This window comes from Pygocentrus nattereri, chromosome 16 (genome assembly GCF_015220715.1).
Source record: "Pygocentrus nattereri isolate fPygNat1 chromosome 16, fPygNat1.pri, whole genome shotgun sequence".
Lineage (NCBI taxonomy): Eukaryota > Metazoa > Chordata > Actinopteri > Characiformes > Serrasalmidae > Pygocentrus > Pygocentrus nattereri.
The window spans coordinates 39311999-39334498 of record NC_051226.1 but is presented as its reverse complement, the minus strand read 5'-3'; the positions used below and the strand labels follow the sequence as shown (position 1 = coordinate 39334498).

The 22500-nt window shown below is 45.6% G+C and overlaps 2 protein-coding genes across 2 annotated transcripts in view; one reads left to right on the top strand and one right to left on the bottom strand.

Moving 5' to 3' along the window:
* egfl7 (EGF-like-domain, multiple 7) overlaps window positions 1–14093 on the top strand; it is a 17271-nt gene extending 3178 nt beyond the window's left edge. The window contains exons 4-8 of the mRNA XM_037545787.1: window positions 376–471; window positions 1338–1529; window positions 8741–8817; window positions 10893–11085; window positions 13442–14093. Of these exons, the coding sequence (XP_037401684.1) occupies window positions 376–471; window positions 1338–1529; window positions 8741–8817; window positions 10893–11085; window positions 13442–13461 (578 nt within the window). The 3' untranslated portion in view covers window positions 13462–14093. The remainder of the gene's footprint in view (window positions 1–375; window positions 472–1337; window positions 1530–8740; window positions 8818–10892; window positions 11086–13441) is intronic.
* Window positions 14094–18388: 4295 nt separating this feature from the next.
* The window catches only part of agpat2 (1-acylglycerol-3-phosphate O-acyltransferase 2 (lysophosphatidic acid acyltransferase, beta)), a 30712-nt gene continuing 26600 nt past the window's right edge, over window positions 18389–22500 (bottom strand). The window contains exon 6 of the mRNA XM_017722062.2: window positions 18389–22350. Within this exon, the coding sequence (XP_017577551.1) occupies window positions 22193–22350 (158 nt within the window). The 3' untranslated portion in view covers window positions 18389–22192. The remainder of the gene's footprint in view (window positions 22351–22500) is intronic.

Sequence of the window (22500 nt, the reverse complement as noted above, 5' to 3'; positions counted from 1 at the left end):
AACTAAGGGGCCGAGCCCAACTCCTGAAAACAACCCCACACCATGATCCCCCCTCCACCAAACTTTACACTCGGCACAATGCAGTCAGACAAGTACCGTCTCCTGGCAACCGCCAAACCCAGAGTCAATTCCACTTTGTTATAATCCCACTGACAGTGGACTGTGGAATATTTAGTAGTGAGGAAATTTCACGACTGGACTTGCTGCACAGGTGGCGTCCGATCACGGTACCACGCTGGAATTCACTGAGCTCCTGAGAGCGACCCATTCTTTCACTAATGTCTGTAGAAGCAGTCTGCAGGCCGAGGGGCTCGGCTTTATACACCTGTGGCCGTGGAAGTGAGAGTCCAAAACTGTTGTCCTCTTTGTCCGTAGCGATGTGTGTGCAGGCGTGTGTGAATGGAGGATCTTGCATGAGGCCAAATCACTGCACGTGTCCGACGGGCTGGACTGGGCACTACTGCCAGATAGGTACACACACACACACACACACACACACACACACACTAGGATACACTACTGTTCATACAGTACATTTGTTTCACATATCACATTAATAATTGCAACTATTTTATTCACTAATATCACAGTGGAGACTGAAATACAACAAGCTCCAATACAATACAATAAAATAAGTAATTCCAAATTCTGGAATGGTGATCCCAAACTAAAATAGTGATTCCAGATTTTTGAACGCTGATCCCAAAGTAAAATGATGATTCTAAACATTTGAATGGTGATTCCAAACTTTGGAATGGTGATCCCAAGCTAAACAGTGATTCCAAAAATTAGGCGACGCCAAACCTGAATACCAACTCCAGGCCTCAGTGGAGATCTGACACTTCTCAGTGGTGATTCTAAACCTGAATTGTGATTCCAGATTTTTGAATGGTGGTCCCAAAGTAAAATAGTGATTTAAAATAGTGAATCCGAACTGAATGGTGATCCCAAACTTTTGAACCGGGATTCCAAACCTGAATGGTGAACCCAAACTTTTGAACTGGGATTCCAGTCTTTTGAATGATCCCAAACTAAAATGGTGATTCCAAATGTTTGAACAGTAGAGTGTACATACTTCTTCAACTACGTAAACACACACACACACACACACACACACACACACTTCAACAGCAGGAACTAATCAGTGTGGTGTCAACTGTCTGAGATTCTTCTGAAGACCGAATGTTCAGCTTTAGTGAAAGTGTCCAGAGAAAATTCCCGGTTCACGCTGAAAACATCTGGACGCAGTTACTAAACGACAAACAAGTGAAATTTGAGAAAATGTGCCAGAATGATGGACTAGTTCTAACGCTCCCTCTGCGTTTTGACCCCCTCAGATGTGGATGAGTGCCGGGGGTCTCATGGTTGTGCTCAGCAGTGCGTGAACTCTGCAGGAAGCTATCGGTGCGTGTGCGCCCACGGATTCCGCTTAGCGGAAGATGGACGGTCGTGTCAGAGTCCTGCTCCCTCCCCCACGCCAGCCAGCCAGCCCAAAGCAGACGATCGCCCACCCACCAGCAGCGATGCAGGTGAGCATCACCTATCCAGACCTAACAATCTATCCCAGAGTACGTAAAGTGGGGCCTGTAACAGGAATCAAACTCCTGGTGTGGGAATCCATTCACTCACTCACTCGGACACATACGAGGGCCAGACAGATGTCTGCTTAACCTTTTGACCTTTTAGTGGCCTTTGGCATCTTTTACGCCTGCTGCCATGTCCAGCACATGTGAGCATGACTGATACGTTTACCAGGTTTTTATAATATTCATATTAACATATGAGTGCATGAATTCTATGACAGGCTGTCAAAAATTACAATAATGCACTGTTTTGATTAATCACAATTTTGTGTAATTAATTGCGATTAATTGCAAATTTGACCGTAAAAAAAAAGATTGTTTCAGTTTATAAATTGGAGCGTTTTATTATGGACAAAATAAACTTCAGAAGAATGTATTAACTTTTAATAAGTCAGTAACATTATATGAACACAGACCCTGAACATGAAGATAAACGATCTCCACAGAGTGAACACAGTTCACCATCAACATCCAGTGAGAGCAACAGCGTCTGCATGTTCCAATCAATGTGTGTATATATCCCATATATATTGGATCATTCTCAGCACTGCAGTGACAGTGATGGTGTGTTAGTGTGTTTTGCACTGGTTCAAGTGGATCAGACACAGCAGTGCTGCTGGAGTTTTTAAACACTGTGTCCACTCACTGTCCACTCTATTAGACTCTCCTACCTTGTGGGTCCACCTTGTAGATGTAAAGTCAGAGACGACAGCTCATCTGCTGCTGCACAGTTTGTGTTGGTCATCCTCTAGTCCTTCATCAGTGGTCACAGGACGCTGCCCACTGGCTGGATATTTTTGGTTGGTGGACTATTCTCAGTCCAGCAGCGACACTGAGGGGTATAAAAACTCCAGAAGCACTGCTGTGTCTGATCCACTCAGACTAGCACAACACACACTAACACACCACCACCAGTGTACCTGCTCTGTGGGGGTCCATGAGGGTCCTGGCCACTGAAGAACAGGGTAACAGAGTATCAGAGAAACAGATGGACTACAGTACTTTTTGTGTTTGTGTGTGGTGTGTTTGTGTGTATGTGGGTCGCATTCGCACTCATGTAGATAAAAAACATCTGCAGGGCATTTTCAGTTATTCGTTTATGAGTTTTGCTAATATAACCACAGTGAATGACTGAGTGGGCTTCTGTAGTTACCCTCAAGTTTATCCAGCCATTCCCCAAAGTCAGTTTGTGAAATGTCTGCCCTGCTAGAGCTGCCCCAGACAACTGTAAAGGCTATTATTGTGAAATTGAAGTGTCTAGGAACAACAAAGCGGTAGACCATGCAAACTCACAGCATGGAACCACAGAGTGCTGAAGTGCACAGTGTCTATCCCCTGTTGATTCACTCACTAAAGAGCTCCAACCTGCCTCTGGAAGCAAGAGAACTGCACATCAGGAGCTTCGTGGCAAAGTTTCCACGACTTTTTAGTGTTTCAGTTTCGCGCTGCAGATTAAACGTATCAGGAAACCAGCTGGAGTGACTATAAACACTAATCAGCACATTCGTCTCCAGGTTATCGATGTCCGTCTTAAATCTCTCTCTTTGCCGTTTCGTAGCTACTAGCTGGGCGAGACTGTCGTCTGTGTTGCTATGGTGACCAGCCGTCTGGGCTGATCTTCAGGGTTAAAGGGTGAATCAGCAGTTCTACATTAACTCCAGCGTTTAAGACCATTTACTGTTAAACTGTGTTGAAGGATCAGCAGAGCTTTATTTTACTGTAGAGGAGGATTATTTTATTATTACCTGCTGATCTGATTCAGCTGTGGAGCCGCGACAGGACAGTAAATGAGCCGCATGATGCCGACCCCTGGGTTAGGTGTTGAAATGCAGGCCAGGATCACTCCAGAGATTTTATAATAGAGGAGACCCATCATTCAACTTTTATTTCACCTCGGAGAACATTGAGGGCGACCCTCATTTACAATGTTGTTCACTGGCTGGAAAATGGACGCTAAACATGGCACCTTTTTATGGGGAAAGTCCCACCCACCAAGAATAAGAGCCAATCAGCTTGCTGGTTAAGCCGTGAGCGGGAATGCTCCCACTTGTTGGGACCAAACAACCTGAAAAACATGAGCCAAACGACTCAAACTGCTCGTAAACTTCATCAGTGCTGTTAACAGCCTTTGAAACGCTAATGTGACCTTCAGTTTTGAGTAATTTGGTTCATTCAGAGAAACAGGAGTCTGGCCTTTTCATGACCCCTGAATAAACAGACTTTCCTCTAAAGCCTTTGACCCGAGCTACTGCAATAGCCTAATGTCTGAAATGGACGGCAGGACCATCCGGTCACTGGCTGAAATATGAATGGACAAGCTCTGAGCACTCAACATGTCTGTTTAGAGGAAAAGTCCCGCCCTTCAAGACAGAGAGCCAATCAGCTTGCTGCTAAAGCTGTGAGCAGGAGAAGCTCCCCTCACTGCGGAGAACAACCAAAAGAGTTTGTGTGCTGTTTGAGCCAAACGATACAAACTATTTCAAATCTTTTCTTGGCTTTTAGTTTCGTTTTTTTAGGTCTCCTGTGTAACTGGGAATAACTGCCCATTGCAAAGACGGCCACAGAGAGAGCGGACTTTCCTTATAAGGACGTTGACCACTCTAGAGAACTCTAGAGGGCGCTCCTGAGCAAGTCCAAAATGAATGGGTTGATATGGAGCATCTGAGCAAAATCATAGTTTATATATAATTAAACATCTTTAATGGAAAATAATTCATTCATTCATAACAGCATGAAACATTTGAACTCCGCTGTTATTTTTAAGAGCTTTTAAACTCGAGTTCTAGGTGTTTAAAATGCCGCCTCATGTACGCTCATGACAGCCAATGAGCTGCTCCGCCCAGTTTTCTTTGCCTTTTTAGTGAAATACATCCTTCTACTTTCTAAAGTGTTTACCATTCACTCCCATTCATTGAGGACTCGCTCGAGGGCGCCCTCTGCTGTTCAGCAGTCCTGTTTTTGATATAACGGGGGAAATAGGAAGCAGCCAGGCTCCTCGTAACCCGTCTCCGGCCCACTCGCTGTGTAACTGAGTAAGTGTAAATTTAGCGAGCGAGGTTTGCTGTTAGCGCCCCCTGCTGGACGGAGGACATCAGCCAGTACCACGGTCCATTATTACTTCTGGTACGCGCTATGCCACTCTCAACTCGTACCGTGAGTAATAGTGCACTGTGACTGGTGGCTGCGTCTAGTGGACCGAACAGCAAACACGCAAAAACCCACCAAAGACCACCATTATCACTTTTCACCTTCCTCGCACTCCTCATTACCCTCTGTCCTCTGGGTCACATACAGTTTTCATTTCCTCCAGCTGCAGAAAACCGCAATAACCAGTCTGATGCAGGCCCCTCTCTCTTTTCCTCCCCCTGCTTTCTTTATCTATCCATCTATATCTCGCGTTCCTCCGTCCGTATATCCGTCTCTCTCAAGCTGAGACTAGTTTTCTGCCTGCTAGAGTTTCTTGGCGAAACTCCATCCAGCTTAAAAGGCTCCTTTCCCCCTGTTTTCCCCTCCATCTCTCTCCCCATCCCAAAAAAGACGCTAGTCTACACGTGGGAAAGCCAGGCCACTGCGCTGTCCTTCGTAGAACCTAGTAATAGTAATGAGTTCCGTATAACGTAACACCATATGATGTTGTTGAGAAGAACAGAAGGCATCAAAACCAGCCCCCTGGTTCTGTTCCAGTCACATTCACTGCTTTTTTCTAACATAAATAGTGTTTTTTTCATCTGATTTCCATAAGACTTTATTACTTGATCCAGACTTGGACAGTTACAGTTGTATCCAGGACCAGTCTTACAAAACCCTCTCAGAAGTGAAGGTTGAGCTCCTCTCAAGCCAGACAGGGTCGATTCCTGAGTACACCACAAAAGCACTGCAGGAGATCTTTGGCAAGAGCTCTCGAAATCCATTTTAAAACCAAATTTGAGCAAAAATGATCAACTTACAAATACAACACATCAGCAGCAATGGAATAACACATGGCCAAATCTGTAAATATAATGAATTCCCAATAACGTGATAATATCATATTAACAGTAAAAGCATCGTTACGTCAGTTAAGGTACTACGTCTCATTACTGGACATGTTATTACATAATAACGAAGTTAAGAGCAGTTTTTATTACATTATCTGGGAAGTTATGACAGTATTGGGGTCTATGTTCACTCTCACGACGCCAGTGCCAGGCTGTACCGGGTCAGACTGTGTTAGCCAGCGAGCCCTTGTGCTAGAGTGGCTCGTGTCACTCAGCAGAGCTGCTGCGTCCACTACCGTGATGTACTGGCGCTTCACATGTACTCTACTGCATCGAACTGCCAAGCGGGTCCTGTTTGGAGCCGGCACGCTGTATTTTTAGAGCTCGTGTTCCCACAGAGTGCAGAGGACTGCAGCCCCCCCCCCCCACACACACACACACACACTCACACACACACACACACACACACACTCAGAGCTCAGGGAATACAGCAGCATCGGGAGGGCAGCATCAGAGCACTGACCTGCTCCCATTAAGGCCACACTGAAAGTGCTCTCTCTCCCCCTCTCTCTCTCTCCCCCTCTCTCTCTCACACACTCTCTCTCTCTCTCTCTCTCTCTCTCTCTCTCTCTCTCACACACTCTCTCTCTTTCTCTCTCTCTCTCTCCCCCTCTCTCCCTTTCTCTCTCTCTCTCACACTCTCTCCCTTTCTCTCTCTCTCTCACACTCTCTCCCTTTCTCTCTCTCACACTCTCTCTCACACTCTCTCTCACACTCTCTCTCTCTCTCTCTCCCCCTCTCTCCCTTTCTCTCTCTCTCTCACACTCTCTCCCTTTCTCTCTCTCTCTCACACTCTCTCCCTTTCTCTCTCTCTCTCTCACACTCTCTCCCTTTCTCTCTCTCTCTCTCTCTCTCTCTCTCTCACACACTCTCTCTCTTTCTCTCTCTCTCTCTCCCCCTCTCTCCCTTTCTCTCTCTCTCTCACACTCTCTCCCTTTCTCTCTCTCTCTCACACTCTCTCCCTTTCTCTCTCTCACACTCTCTCTCACACTCTCTCTCTTTCTCTCTCTCTCTCTCCCCCTCTCTCCCTTTCTCTCTCTCTCTCACACTCTCTCCCTTTCTCTCTCTCTCTCACACTCTCTCCCTTTCTCTCTCTCTCTCTCTCACACTCTCTCCCTTTCTCTCTCTCTCTCTCACACTCTCTCCCTTTCTCTCTCTCTCTCTCTCTCACACTCTCTCCCTTTCTCTCTCTCCCTCTCTCTCTCTCTCTCGAGTATATTAGTCTACACAGCACTCAGTAAGAGTCTCTGCCCTCTACTCAAGCCTCTGTCTCTCGCACGAGAGCCAGACTGTGAGAAAGAAAGAAAAAGGACAAGAGATACAGACACACAAAAGGAAGAAGTGAGAGAGAGAAGGGAAAAGGAGAGATGAATGGGAGTGAGACAGATAGAGACAGAGAATAGTATACGTTTTAACGAGGGTGAATGAGCTCATTGATAGATAGACAGACAGACAGATAGGGAAAGAGAGACAGACATCCGGCAGACATAGATAGATAGATAGATAGATAGATAGATAGATAGACAGACAGACAGACAGACAGACAGATAGATAGATAGATAGATAGATAGATAGATAGAGAGAGAGAGAGAGAGAGAGAGAGAGAGAGACAGATGGACAGAAAGAAAGAATGGGAAAGCAAGAGAGGCCGAGCTAGAGTGATACACAGAGAGAGAAGCAGCCTCTTTTTGTCCTCCTTCTCATGGAATTCAGGGCCCTCAACATTCCTTTCTTTTTCTTTCTATTTTCGCTCTCAGTGTTGGCTCAGTGCTCCGCTTCTCCTTCCAGACCCATCAGCTCTGTCTGCTGGGGGTTACTGCTTTCCTTTCTCTCTCTCTCTCTCTCTCTCTCTCTCTCTCTCGCGCTCTCTCTCTCTCTCTCTCTCTTATGCCCATAACAGCACACATCTGGGACACATTGACCAGACATGTGTGTGTGTGTGTGTGTATGTGTGTGTGTGTGTGTGTGTGTGTGCGTGTGTGTGTGTAAGTAAAATATGTTATAAACTGATTTTCATTCTGATGCTGACCGTCCAATCAGGAGTCGAGGGGAGGGGCCAGCAGCACTAGTCTGTCCTTAGTCTCTCAGGGTCAGACGTGATCTGGTAATGAGAACATGTTGGGACAGCCATGAGGGGAAATGTGGGGAAATACTAGGATGGGAACCAATAGAGCGAAACATCTAAACCGATGCAATGCCGTTAAGGCAGAGCTCACAGTAGGGGGCGCTGGCGCGCTCGTTAACTGTCCGGCGAACAACAAGCCTGCTTTTAGCACACAGATGCTGCGTGAGGTAGCATCACTGAAAAGTCCTGAAAAACCTCAGTTAAGCGTGCGGGTGTGATCTCACACACACACACACACACACACACACACACTCCACTCAGACCAGCACAACACACACTAACACACCACCACCATCACCACGTCAGTGTCACTGCAGTGCTGAGAATGACCCACCACCCAAACAGTACCTGCTCTGTGAGGGTCCATGGGGGTCCTGACCACTGAAGAACAGGGTAACAGAGTATCAGAGAAACAGATGGACTACAGTCTGTAACTGTAGAACTACAGAGAGCAGCTATACGGTCAGTGGAGCTGATGGTGGTCACAATGTCATGCCTGCTGGGTCATGTTTGTGTATATTGAGTATTTTACAGCTGGAGTCGGATTTCTGAGCCAGAATTATCCTTTATATGAACTGTCTTGTGTGTATGACTGAGAGAAAGAGAGAGAGAACGCCTGCCTGTGTCTCTCAACCCCCTCCAGACCCCCCCACCCCCCTGTCCGCTACTAAACGTATGTGTTTGTCATCACTTTCACCCCGACTAATAAATTTCCCTCTTTCGGCCCCAAAACCCCTCCTCTCCCTGTATTCCTCCCCTGTTCTTCTCTCCACCGCACGTTCTGGCTTCCTTCGGCATATTAATCACACTGACCACAGCCTTACAGCAGGAAACGTGTGTCTGGACACACACACACACTCTCACAGACTCACACTAGCACAGTGACACCAACACACTGGAGTGCTACACTCTGTTCAGTCAGCTTCATGTGCAGATCATGTTTATGGATGTGTGTGTGGAGGCGTGTGGCTCTGATGAAGGTGTGTGTGTTGAAGGTGGAGGTGTGGGGCTGGCGGAGAACGTTACAGAGGAGGTCCAGATCCTCCGGAGCAGAGTGGAGCTTCTGGAGCAGGTATCATATACCCATACTCTCTCTCTCTACGGGTGGGCGATATGACCAAGCGAACATCGCGATACTTTATTTTTACGATACTCCGTTTATGTCGAAATAGTTCTCTAGCAGACAAAATGCAGCCATACAAGATCTTCTAGAGTCAAAAAGGCTGTAAGAACATATGAGTACAGCTAGAGGTGGGCAATATGTTGATGTTGTATCATTATTGTGATAAAAGACGCAACAATACTGCATATCATCGATATCATGACAGTAAAAAGCAAACTTACATAAACCACATTTTAAAAGGAAAATACTACAAAGAAAATAAATCAAATGTTGAAACTTAGAAATTTTATTGTTTTTGAAAAATATTTGTCCGTTTTGAATTTGATGTCAAACAACATGTTCCAGTAAAGTTGGGACGGGGTCTGTTCACCGCTGTGTCCATCACCTCTGCTTTAACAGCTCGGTCAGTGTTTGGGAACTGAGGAGATGCTGCTGCAGCTCTGAAAGTGAAATGTTTTCTGTCCTTGTTTGATTCAGGATTTCAGCTGATCGTCAGTTTCAGGGGCTCATTTGTCATATTTTTCCATTTCATAATGAGCCAAATGTTCTCAGTGGTGACCGGTCTGGACTGCAGGCAGGTCAGTTTAGCACCCGGACTCTTAATACGGAGCAGTGCTGCTGTAATACAGTCAGAATGTGGTTTGACGTCGTCTTGCTGAAATAATCAAGGCCTTCCCTGAAAAAGACGTCGTCTGGACGGCAGCAGATGTTGATAAAACATGTTTATATCATTCAGCTTTAATGGGGCCTTCACAGATGAGCAGGTCACCCAGGCCATGAGCACTAATGCCCCCTAAACCATCATGAAGACTGGCTTTAGAACTGAGCACTGATAACAAGCTGAGTGGTCTTCAACCCGGAGGACACAGTGTCCATGATTTCCTAAAGAATATCAAATGTTGATCCGTCGGACCGCCGGACACTTTTCCACTTCCCCTCAGTCCATTTTAAATGAGCTCAGGCCCAGAGAAGGTGGCAGCGTTTCTGGATCCTGTTTATATTTGGTTCTTCTTTGTGTTTTAGAGTTTAACAGCGTTTGTGGATGCAGTGATGAACTGTGTTCACAGTCAGTGGTTTTCAGAAGTGTTTCTGAGCCCATGCAGTGATTTCCACTACAGAATCATGTCTGTTTTTAATGCAGTGCTGCCTGAGGGCCCAAAGATCACGGCCAGCAGATACTGGTGTTCAGCCTCGTCCCTCACAGACAGAGATTTCTCCAGATTCTCTGAGTCTTTAATGATGTTCTGCACCGTAGACGATGGAAAGCAGAAGCTCTTTACTGTTTTACATTGAGGAACGTTCTTCTTGAGTTGTTGCTCTATTTGATGGTCCAGTCTTTCACAGAGTGGTGACCCCTCCTCCTCTTTACTTCTGAAAGACTCCGCCTCTCTGAGACGCTCTTTAGACCCAGTTTTTTTTTTTTTTTTTTGCTTTTGCATTGCACAATTTGACCATCCTTTTTTTGCCCCATCCCAACATGTTGATGGCATCAAAATCAAAAAGATAAAATTTCTCAGTTTCAACATTTGATTTGTAGTCTTTGTTGTATTTTCAATGAACTATAGGGTTTCATTGATTTGCACACCATTGTATTTTGGTTTTATTTACATTTTTCACAGCAGCCCAACTTTTTTGGAAATGACGTTGTGCTTATCAACATAACACTGCTGCATGTACTCTGTACCCCCCCCCCCTTCATCTCAAAGCAGGTGAAGTTTGCACTGTTAAGCAGAAAAACCTAATTATGGCTTTCAAAGACTTTCACTAATGACTTGCTGAGAAACGGTTGCCAGGTCCACAGTTTTACTGCACAAAGACCAAACAGAGTCGTAAAACTTCAAAACCAGCCAGTTTGTGAGCAGCACTGCTGGTTCTGGAGAAGCTGCATCTGTTGAAGTTTGAAGTTCACCGCAGCTAAAAATAAGCTCAAACATTTTCTTTCGCTGCTTTCTCACATTCTGTCTCTCTCACTCTGTCTGTCTCTCTGTCTCTCACTTTCTCGCTGTCTGTCTGTCTGTCTCTAGAAGCTGGAGATGGTTCTGGCGCCGCTGTCCACTCTCTTCCCCCCAGAAGATGACGACAAGAACGGCTTCCTCTTCGACAGGACCAACTTCCTATCTGACCACACCACTTTTCTGTCCCACTCGCTGCGGCAGCTGGACCGAATCGACTCCCTCAGCGAGCAGGTCGGCTTCCTGGAGGAACGCCTTGGATCGTGTGAGTGCACGGTGTCCGTGTTTGTTAGGAGTGGGTGATGTTTATGGGTTGATGGGTGCATGAAATCAAGCATAGCGTCATATAATGTCCACCGACAAACGTTAATAGTAGAGCAGGTTACACTGAAGAGCTCTAACAAGTGGAATTCCTGCCCTGCTAGATCTGCCCCTGTCAACTGTAAGTGCTGTTATTATGAAGTGGAAAACTCTACGAGCAACAACAGCTCAGCTGTAAACCCACAGAACAAAGTGCCAACATCAGCACAAGAACTGTGTGTTGAGAGCTTCATGAAATTAGTTTCAACAGCCGAGCAGCTGCACACAAGCCTAAGGTCACTATGCACAATGCCAAGTGTCGGCTGGAGGTGTGTAAAACACGCCTCCTCTGGACTCTGAACTGGTGTAAACAAGTTCTCTAGAGTGATCAATCTGGGTTTGGTGGATGCCAAGAGAATGTTACCTACAGGAATGCATTACAGTAAAGTTTGGTGGAGGAAGGATGATGGGCTGGGCTGTTTTTCAGGGTTTGGGCTCTCAGTTCCAGTGAAGGGTAATGTTGATGCTACAGCACAAAGACATTGTACATAATTATATACTTCCAGCTTTGGGTCGGCAGTTTGGAGAAGAGCTTTTCCTGTTCCAGCAGGACTGAGCGCCTGAGCACAAAGCAGCTCCATAAAGACATGGAGTGACCAGTTTGGTGTGAAAGAATCTGACTGACCTGCACAGAGCCCTGACCCCAACACCTAACCAGAAATGTCAAACTTGCACCAGGGCTTATTGTCCAACACCTGCGCCTGACCTCTAATAATGCTGCTATAGCCGTAAATAGGGACAAACTCACATCTCCATGTGATGATCAGGTGTGCAGGCCATGCAGTGGACGTCACAATCGATGTTCCTGAATATATCGTGGCCATCATCCACACTTAAAGACCACTGAACAACTTCAGGGGAAACTTTGTATCTCCAGAAACCTCCCATAACTTTACACAAAGTAATTAACGTTCTTACCTTCCAAGGCTAATTACATTTTAATGGGTTTATGGGTCGTGAAACTTTGATGCAGCGTAAGCGGCAGCTGGCGCTTTAAAATTACGCAAAAAGTTAGAAAAATGGAGATCTGAGATCCGAGACAGTGACGATATTTAGCCCTGCTCGTGGATGTAGAGCTGGCGTATTGTGACGACATCACGTATCAAAGTTGCGTAGGAACGAGATTTAATCGTCCTGAACGACGTACAAACTACTTTGTCCGATTCAGGAAACAAGCGCCTATGCACGAGTACCTTTTTACATGTCATTTACATATCATTTGTAACGGACACGCCCCATTTTACCCTCATAGATATGCGATTTAAATGAATCACGCCCAGATTCATGCAGATGTTGTGATAGTGAGCCAATAAAAGAAGAGAGTATTCAGCAGCTCATAAGCCAGTGGTTGTCCCCATAGGTGGAGTGTGAGGACTATCAGAAGGCGTACTGCCCCCCCTACTGACCAAAGTTTGAATAGCTTTAAAGTGGCTTTCATCGTCTTCGTTATGGTGTGGATATTTCTTATCCTGGAGGGAGTGACAGCCAGATTCTACGCCAAGGCAGCAACAACTCGCTCTTGGACTGATGCCATTAAATATGTTAAGACCCTATAAATATAATATACTGAATATACATATAAATATTATATTTATCAGTATAACAAACTTTATGAGAGAGACAGAATGCCATCAATGGAAAATCTATAAAAAGTTATTAATAAAAACACACAACATGGCATTCCGTGAGCTTCTAGTACGTTTTGTGTTTCAGGGGGTTGTTTACTGTATCGGTGTTAAAGCCTTTAAACGGAACGCAGCATTTCACTGGTGTCAGATCAAAACCTCGTATCTCCAAAGTAGTAACTTTACAGGAGAAGGAAAAAACCTAGTCTACTTTTAATGGAAGTGAATGGAACCGGAGTTTTTTCCAGGGCATTTTGGGCCGTTTCTTTTGGTCCATTCATCATAAAATTTTGACACAATGTAAAGACCAGCAGGCGTTTTCAGACCATGTCAAAAACTGAAAAACATCAAAAACGGAGATGAGGTTTATTTCCGATAGCAGCGTTTGTTTATCAGTGCGCACGTGAAAAATACGTACATCTGCTTTTTTTTTTTTTTTTAAGGGTTGCTTTGCGCAGTTATTAGTATTACTGTCATTTTCTATTGACATTTTCACATCCTTTGATTATTTTACTGAAAATCAAGTATTTTTCGGGTTGGAAAACTAATTTACAGGACAGGTAGGTTTTGTCACAGTGTGTGTAGACAGAACTTACTTGACCACACTGACCGTTCACAAACCTCTGTCCATTCTAGGTTCCTGTCAGGAAAACTAGACAGGCGGGCTGGATCTCCGTCAACTGCTCAGACCTGAATCGTTCACGCAACCTGAACTCAAAGAAGTCCTGAGTCCTTCCACAGGAGGAAGAAGAGCAAAGAATCCAGCAGCACCTAATGCTAATTAGTTATGCTAATGTCCTTTTAATCCATGTTTATAGATAAAGGTGTGTCAGAAAATTCAGCGGGGGTGATGGGAACCAGGCGTCGCCATGACTACAACACAGATAGACACTTTATTTACCCTCCAGAACCTCTACAACACAGATAGACACTTTATTTATCCTCCAGGACCTACACGAGTCTTCTTCTGAGACCAGGATCAGAATTCAGGCCTGAGGAGTTCACACCACTATGGGCAGTACGGGGGCTACACAGACCACATGCTCACGGACACGACCTCTGACCTTCTCCACTACTTCTACACCTGCTTTCTGACCTGTCTGTCTGTTTTAGTGTGTGGGCCAAAGCACAGCTGCATACTGTCTGGGGGTCTGTAGGCTGGGGGACAGCGGATCTCTGTATTTATTAGAGCTGACTGTATATAGAATTATTAGACATGTCCGTTCTCACTTGTTTGATTTCAGCTTTTATAAGGAACGTTTTTGTAATAAACCGATTTGCTAATGAAGAGTCGAAGGCTGGGTGGATGTGCTGCACCGCTGCTGGTGGGAATAAAGCCATTTCTGAAATGGAAGCTTCATAAGAGAAAGGAAAACCTTCCACATGGATCCTCGGGCCAGAATGGAAAAGCACCCGTAATTCAATCTGTTGGAAGTTTGTCCAGTCGCGTCCTTCAGTAGCGCCGCAGTACGACAGTGTTTTAGGGCCACTGGTAAAAAATTTTAAATAGCAGACTTTAAGAACAAAGTCGTAATATTGAGAGATAAAGTCGTACGGTATGATATTTCAAGAATAAATCGTAATATTGAGAGATAAAAAGTGCTAGAATTAGGACATTAAAGCGCATTAACACCTGGAGAGGTCAGTATTGCGGCCAAAGGCTTTGTAAAGTTGAAGCAGCGCCTCCTGGTGTTAAATGAGGGGCGGTGAGTTGGTGGAGCTGCACTTTCATATCGATTCCCCATAAAGAACCACTCAGCCGGACGGAGTCGGAGGACACCGCATTTATCTAGAATAAAGAGCCGGACGGAGTCGGAGAAAACCTCATTTATCTAGAATAAAGAGCCGGACGGAGTCGGAGAAAACCGCATTTATCTAGAATAAAGAGGCGGACGGAGTCGGAGGACACCGCATTTATCTAGAATAAAGAGGCGGACGGAGTCGGAGGACACCGCATTTATCTAGAATAAAGAGCCGGACGGAGTCGGAGGACACCGCATTTATCTAGAATAAAGAGCCGGACGGAGTCAGAGGACACCGCATTTATCTAGAATAAAGAGCCGGACGGAGTCGGAGAAAACCTCATTTATCTAGAATAAAGAGCCGGACGGAGTCGGAGAAAACCGCATTTATCTAGAATAAAGAGGCGGACGGAGTCGGAGGACACCGCATTTATCTAGAATAAAGAGGCGGACGGAGTCGGAGGACACCACATTTATCTAGAATAAAGAGCCGGACGGAGTCAGAGGACACCGCATTTATCTAGAATAAAGAGCCGGACGGAGTCGGAGAAAACCTCATTTATCTAGAATAAAGAGCCGGACGGAGTCGGAGAAAACCGCATTTATCTAGAATAAAGAGGCGGACGGAGTCGGAGGACACCGCATTTATCTAGAATAAAGAGGCGGACGGAGTCGGAGGACACCGCATTTATCTAGAATAAAGAGCCGGACGGAGTCGGAGGACACCGCATTTATCTAGAATAAAGAGCCGGACGGAGTCGGAGGACACCGCATTTATCTAGAATAAAGAGCCGGACGGAGTCGGGGGACACCGCATTTATCTAGAATAAAGAGCCGGACGGAGTCGGAGGACACCGCATTTATCTAGAATAAAGAGGCGGACGGAGTCGGGGGACACCGCATTTATCTAGAATAAAGAGGTGGACGGAGTCGGAGGACACCGCATTTATCTAGAATAAAGAGGCGGACGGAGTCGGAGGACACCGCATTTATCTAGAATAAAGAGGCGGACGGAGTCGGAGAAAACCGCATTTATCTAGAATAAAGAGGCGGACGGAGTCGGAGGACACCACATTTATCTAGAATAAAGAGCCGGACGGAGTCGGAGAAAACCGCATTTATCTAGAATAAAGAGCCGGACGGAGTCAGAGGACACCGCATTTATCTAGAATAAAGAGCCGGACGGAGTCGGAGGACACCACATTTATCTAGAATAAAGAGCCGGACGGAGTCAGAGGACACCGCATTTATCTAGAATAAAGAGCCGGACGGAGTCGGAGGACACCACATTTATCTAGAATAAAGAGCCGGACGGAGTCGGAGAAAAGCGCATTTATCTAGAATAAAGAGCCGGACGGAGTCGGAGGACACCGCATTTATCTAGAATAAAGAGCCGGACGGAGTCGGAGAAAACCACATTTATCTAGAATAAAGAGCCGGACGGAGTCGGAGGACACCGCATTTATCTAGAATAAAGAGCCGGACGGAGTCGGAGAAAACCACATTTATCTAGAATAAAGAGCCGGACGGAGTCGGAGGACACCGCATTTATCTAGAATAAAGAGGCGGACGGAGTCGGAGGACACCGCATTTATCTAGAATAAAGAGGCGGACGGAGTCGGAGGACACCACATTTATCTAGAATAAAGAGGCGGACGGAGTCGGAGAAAACCGCATTTATCTAGAATAAAGAGGCGGACGGAGTCGGAGAAAACCGCATTTATCTAGAATAAAGAGGCGGACGGAGTCGGAGAAAACCGCATTTATCTAGAATAAAGAGGCGGACGGAGTCGGAGAAAACCGCATTTATCTAGAATAAAGAGGCGGACGGAGTCGGAGAAAACCGCATTTATCTAGAATAAAGAGGCGGACGGAGTCGGAGAAAACCGCATTTATCTAGAATAAAGAGGCGGACGGAGTCGGAGGACACCACATTTATCTAGAATAAAGAGCCGGACGGAGTCGGAAAAAACCGCATTTATTTAGAATAAAGAGGCGGACGGAGTCGGAGAAAACCGCATTTATCTAGAATAAAGAGGCGGACGGAGTCGGAGAAAACCGCATTTATCTAGAATAAAGAGGCGGACGGAGTCGGAGAAAACCGCATTTATCTAGAATAAAGAGGCGGACGGAGTCGGAGAAAACCGCATTTATCTAGAATAAAGAGGCGGACGGAGTCGGAGGACACCGCATTTATCTAGAATAAAGAGGCGGACGGAGTCGGAGGACACCGCATTTATCTAGAATAAAGAGCCGGACGGAGTCAGAGGACACCGCATTTATCTAGAATAAAGAGCCGGACGGAGTCGGAGAAAACCTCATTTATCTAGAATAAAGAGCCGGACGGAGTCGGAGAAAACCGCATTTATCTAGAATAAAGAGCCGGACGGAGTCAGAGGACACCGCATTTATCTAGAATAAAGAGCCGGACGGAGTCGGAGGACACCACATTTATCTAGAATAAAGAGCCGGACGGAGTCAGAGGACACCGCATTTATCTAGAATAAAGAGCCGGACGGAGTCGGAGGACACCACATTTATCTAGAATAAAGAGCCGGACGGAGTCGGAGAAAAGCGCATTTATCTAGAATAAAGAGCCGGACGGAGTCGGAGGACACCGCATTTATCTAGAATAAAGAGCCGGACGGAGTCGGAGGACACCACATTTATCTAGAATAAAGAGCCGGACGGAGTCGGAGAAAAGCGCATTTATCTAGAATAAAGAGCCGGACGGAGTCGGAGGACACCGCATTTATCTAGAATAAAGAGCCGGACGGAGTCGGAGGACACCACATTTATCTAGAATAAAGAGCCGGACGGAGTCGGAGAAAAGCGCATTTATCTAGAATAAAGAGCCGGACGGAGTCGGAGAAAAGCGCATTTATCTAGAATAAAGAGCCGGACGGAGTCGGAGGACACCACATTTATCAAGAATAAAGAGCCGAACGGAGTCGGAGGACACCACATTTATCTAGAATAAAGAGCCGGACGGAGTCGGAGAAAACCACATTTATCTAGAATAAAGAGCCGGACGGAGTCGGAGGACACCGCATTTATCTAGAATAAAGAGCCGGACGGAGTCGGAGAAAACCACATTTATCTAGAATAAAGAGCCGGACGGAGTCGGAGGAAACCGTCTGTCTGCGTTGTTGAAGACCCCAACGCGTTATTAGCAGCCCCCCCCTACAGTTAGACCACTTTATCCTCCAAATATTACGACTTCATTCTCGAAATATTACAACTCAATATTTCATAAAATTAAACCTCGTCAAAAATCAACCAGAAAATTGTGAAACCTCTGAAATCTGTGGTTGTTACCAGAATCCACCCCAATCAATCAAATCAATCAACAAACAAACAGTTGGAAACAAAAACATCCACAAAATAAGTGCTTGGGGTCTCTGAGGGTTCATGGGTGTTAATGGAAAGAAACACTCCGAGATCTCTTCTCCTGGACGTGGTTCAGTCCAGTTCGAGCCATTTTCTCCAGATTCTGAAAGCTGGCTCCTGGGAAACAAAACTCGGATCATGTGGATTAACTCTTTACTGCCCGACCCGTCTCAGTCCAGACTCAGCTGAGTGATATCTTCATGAGAAAAGAGTGAGATCTCATCATCTGTAGTGAGAAAGGAGAACTCGCGCTTTTCTCCATCTCACAGTGAAACGCTGATGCTGATCTCCTCTTTTCTCATTTCAGCTTGGGAGAAAACAGCGATCCTTCATTAACTTGATCAGTTCGTTATGACACGTTCAGACCATCTGCAGAACTAAAACGAGAGATATGAGAGACACTCGCTGAAGATCGAGAGAGAAGACAGCAGTAATGAGACCCAAAAGGCCGTTCCCATAGGAAAAAAATTTATTTCCTTAAACTTTTCCCAAGGCATTCTTTACACAGGCTGTGTCCAGATTCGGCGCGAGAGCACGACTCGCGTGTCTTTCGCGTACTTTCTGTGTAATTATATATAATACCAGATACTACGATGGGCTTTCGGAGCGACTGTGCGTGTGTTCGCCGTACATATTCATCAAAAACACACCACCGATCAAAACCAGCGGGAGATGTTGGACTGTTTCTCCGTTCAGATGATAATCTAGAACTACCACCAGTTTACACCATGAGTAGCTTTGGTGGGAAGTCATGACATGTTTTGAACACCACTGTGCCACATTTTTCCCTTTAGGCAAAAAAAGATAAAAAAAAAAAAAACAATGAGGGAAAAGAAGACGAATAAAAATCATCACTGTAGTAGTCAAAACGAAAAGTGCCTTAACAACTTAAGCCGTTTTAATCCTAATCCCGTCAGTAATGACGGAGTTGAACTGAAATTCTCATTATACTGTAGCTCTCAGATCTCAAACAGTACAAGTCAATGTTCTTTTGTGGGTGGAGAGCGAAAGAAACACTACCTTAAAGCTGCTGGAACGCATTAACTTCAGCCTACAACCTGGGAGAACACCGTCGGCCTCCCCGTCCCAGCGGACGCCTAAATACAACTAGAACATTCCCATAAAAAACAAAAACAATGATAAGAATTCCAAATAAATATCACCATTATTCAGTCCTGGGTTCAATTCTGCATAATCACATCACTTAGATGAACAGAGTCACTCCTGAGTGGGTGTCTGATTTCTGGAGTCAGAGCCGCTCACAGTGGTGGTGATGGGAACCAGACGTCCACCTCTAGAAGCTCCTCACAGAAGGTTCCTACATGAAATGGTACTTAAGGTGTTAATCTACAGCGCAGGGAACTGTGATGCAAATATACAGCAAATATACATTTCTGGAGCTTCTGGATGGTAAATAAAGTGTCTATATCTGTGTTGTAGTCATGGCGACGCCTGGTTCCCATCACCACCACTGTAAAGACATCTGAACCGTTTCACACCAAACCCTCTGAATCTCTGATTACACCTCACACATTGGATCAACTTAATTTTTTAAAATCTGCATAATTTCACTTTTAAATAGCAAAGTTAGCTACAGGTCAGTCAAAGTAAAAGAAAACTCAGTGTGAAAGAGCAGGAAGGCCTGAAATCGTTTCCAGTACGGTGATTGCTGAGCTACATTCTTAGGTGATCCTTGAGACGACAAGGAGCTTCAGGTGGATCAACGCGACCTGAAATTGGCATAAACGGTTTCCGACCTCTTCTTTTAGCTGAGAGATTATTTCCACCAAATCTTGTCCAAGTAAGGTCAGTTGTCCAGAACTTTATTCATATATATTTGGGCTTATTGTGAAGCAGAATCGTTAATGTTGACGGTTTCCATTGGGCTTGGTTGCAGATACTTGTTGGGAACATTAGATCCCTAAACATTTTCCACATTTTCCATCTTTTTACACTGTTTATTAGTGATCATTCTGGGAACACTGCACTTCAGTGAAGTGTTCATAAGGCAACACCAGCATAAGCTCATCTCGACAACCGGCTTCAACCTACGAACATCAATAAACACATTTATAAACACTGCAAAAGGTGTTTTCTGTAATAACGGCTGTATTTGCCAGCTCTGACGTCAAGTCGACATAATGCGCCCATCAGGTGGGATGATTGGGCACCTTCTGGGGTGACCAGGTACAGGATTTGTAGCCTAGTGTGCAGTGAGGTCCAAAAGGCCTGAGACCACATTAAACAGGCTTTTCCCAATTAATGCAGGAAATAAACATCAGAAAGTTTGACATTTTTGAACAAAGAGAAGTTATGACCATGAAATGAGGTCCAACAGTCTGAGACCGCAATAAACAGTCAGATTTCTTTCCCCATTAAATGCTGGAAATAAAGAGAAAGTTTCCGAATTTTGAACAAAGAGAAGTTACAGCCATTAAGATGAAGAACAAAAGCGGAAGATTCTGAAAGGCCTGGAAAGCTCAGCCTGTTTTAGTCTGATCTCTGCCAGTGACGCCAGTGACGTTCAGATTTATTCTACCAATCAGAGGCTTCTGCACAAACTTAGTCCACAACAAAGCGAACAAAGCAAAACATATCAAAGTTCAGATTTCAGAGATTCTACGTTTCACTCAAACCGTTACTGCAAGAACAGAATTTGGGAGAAAATCTTTATAGTTAAATAGAAGAAAAGCATAAACGAAGCGTTTTCTTCAGCACCCTCAGACTTTTGGACTCTCAGACTTCTGTGATAGAAGTCTGATGACTTAGTTGGACCAGTTGAACAAAAGTGAGCTTCATCCTCCATGTGGAAGATTTAAGCTGCCAAATCATGACGTGATGAACACTAATAATCAGAATCGTCACGACAACCTGATGCCAGCAAAAATCAATGTTACCCAATGCAGGCTTAACGTCAACTTGACCTCAAAGCCAGACGACACCGCAGTAAGTGTCTAGAAATGTAGGTCCGTGGTAACGATGAGCTTATGTGGCTTTGCGAACGCTGACCTACAGTAAGGTGCTACCGTATGTCTTGATTCGTTATAATTCATTATAGTAAACTATTAAAAGGGTTGAACGGAACTGAACTCGGACCTCAAGTAAGAAATGTGACGCAGTCATCAACGCCAGTTCAGCAGCTCCAGCGTGCTGAACATCCCGATCACAGATCAATTAACTGGTCAGTACGTGACTCGCAATGCCACCGACTGGTAGCTGAGAGACTCTGGACACATGGCACAACAAGAAGCTTGCACTTTGGAGCATTAGTATTGGTACAACCCAACATTGCACTTCTGGAAGTTACCTTTGACACGTTTGCAGGGAGACAGGTGCACTTCCCGAACGAACGGGCTTCGGGGCGAAAAGGCAAGAATTTAGATTCAGGTAGGGAAAATAAATAAGGGAGGAGAAGAGCTCATGCAAACGCTGCTGAGGAGGCTGGAAGAAATGAAACGTCACCACAGGTCTAGCCACACCGAGTTCGCTCGAGTCTGTAGAACCTCCGCTCGTAATCCTTCGCCGTGGAGAGCGTCGCTCGTGAACCTGCGTGCAGAGCTTAAACCGCGGACTCCTCCGTTACGGGCTTGGAGTGGTGGAAGGTTCCGAATGGTGCACCAGTGTTCTACTGGTGCACGATGTCATTGGCGGGGTGGTAAGGCAGGAGTGCTGGCTGAAGAAGAGACGAGAAGATGCAACAAAAAAAAGAAAAGAAAAAAAAAAGGCCAACGTTCGGTCAAACGTAACTGGACCTGTGAAATTAAAGGCGGCGAGTGTGACCGTGCGTCCGAAGGCATGCACGATGAATGCACATCCACGAAGAGAAGAAGTTCTGAGGGCTCCGCTCCAAACCGAACCTGTCAGCGATAGGGGGGCACGGGGGGAGAAATGAATAAAACAAAAATAAACGCTCCACGCTGGTTGAACCGGACCCAGAACGGAACGTCTCGGAAGGGGCAAGGTCAAAGGTCACTGCCCTCGCTTGACCCCTCACTGCTGCACTGTCTGAAGCTCACTGTCCCAACAAGAGACTGAAATGAAGAGATGAGACCTGTCGAGTGTGTGTGTGTGTGTGTGTGTGTGTGTGTGTGTGTGTGTGTGTGTGTGTGTATATATACGCTGTATGTGGACACCGGAGAAGATACTGGAAGCGTCTGGTTGCCACAGCTACCGTCACCATGACTACGAAGTCTTGAGCCACCGCAGAGCATCCTGGTTGTGAGAGGCAATGAAAGTGGCCGGGGCCACGGAATGTTCAGTGGTTGGACGGCCCGTTGCTCTGAGGCGATTGGCTGGAAATCTCCAGGAAGGTGGAGCGCATCAGAGCGTACGATTGGTCGCTGAGCGATGACACATCGTCTGATGTCAACCCCTTTGTCTCGATCTTCGGAAGGATCTTCAAGGTGATCGTTCCTGTGAGGAAGAGAGACAGGACATCGTTACCACGACCGCTGTTACAGTCACCACTGTTATCACCATCATCATCAAAATAACTAGGATTATTATGACTATCACCACCATCACAATCACTTTCATCCTCACCGTCATCACAATTATCATCAC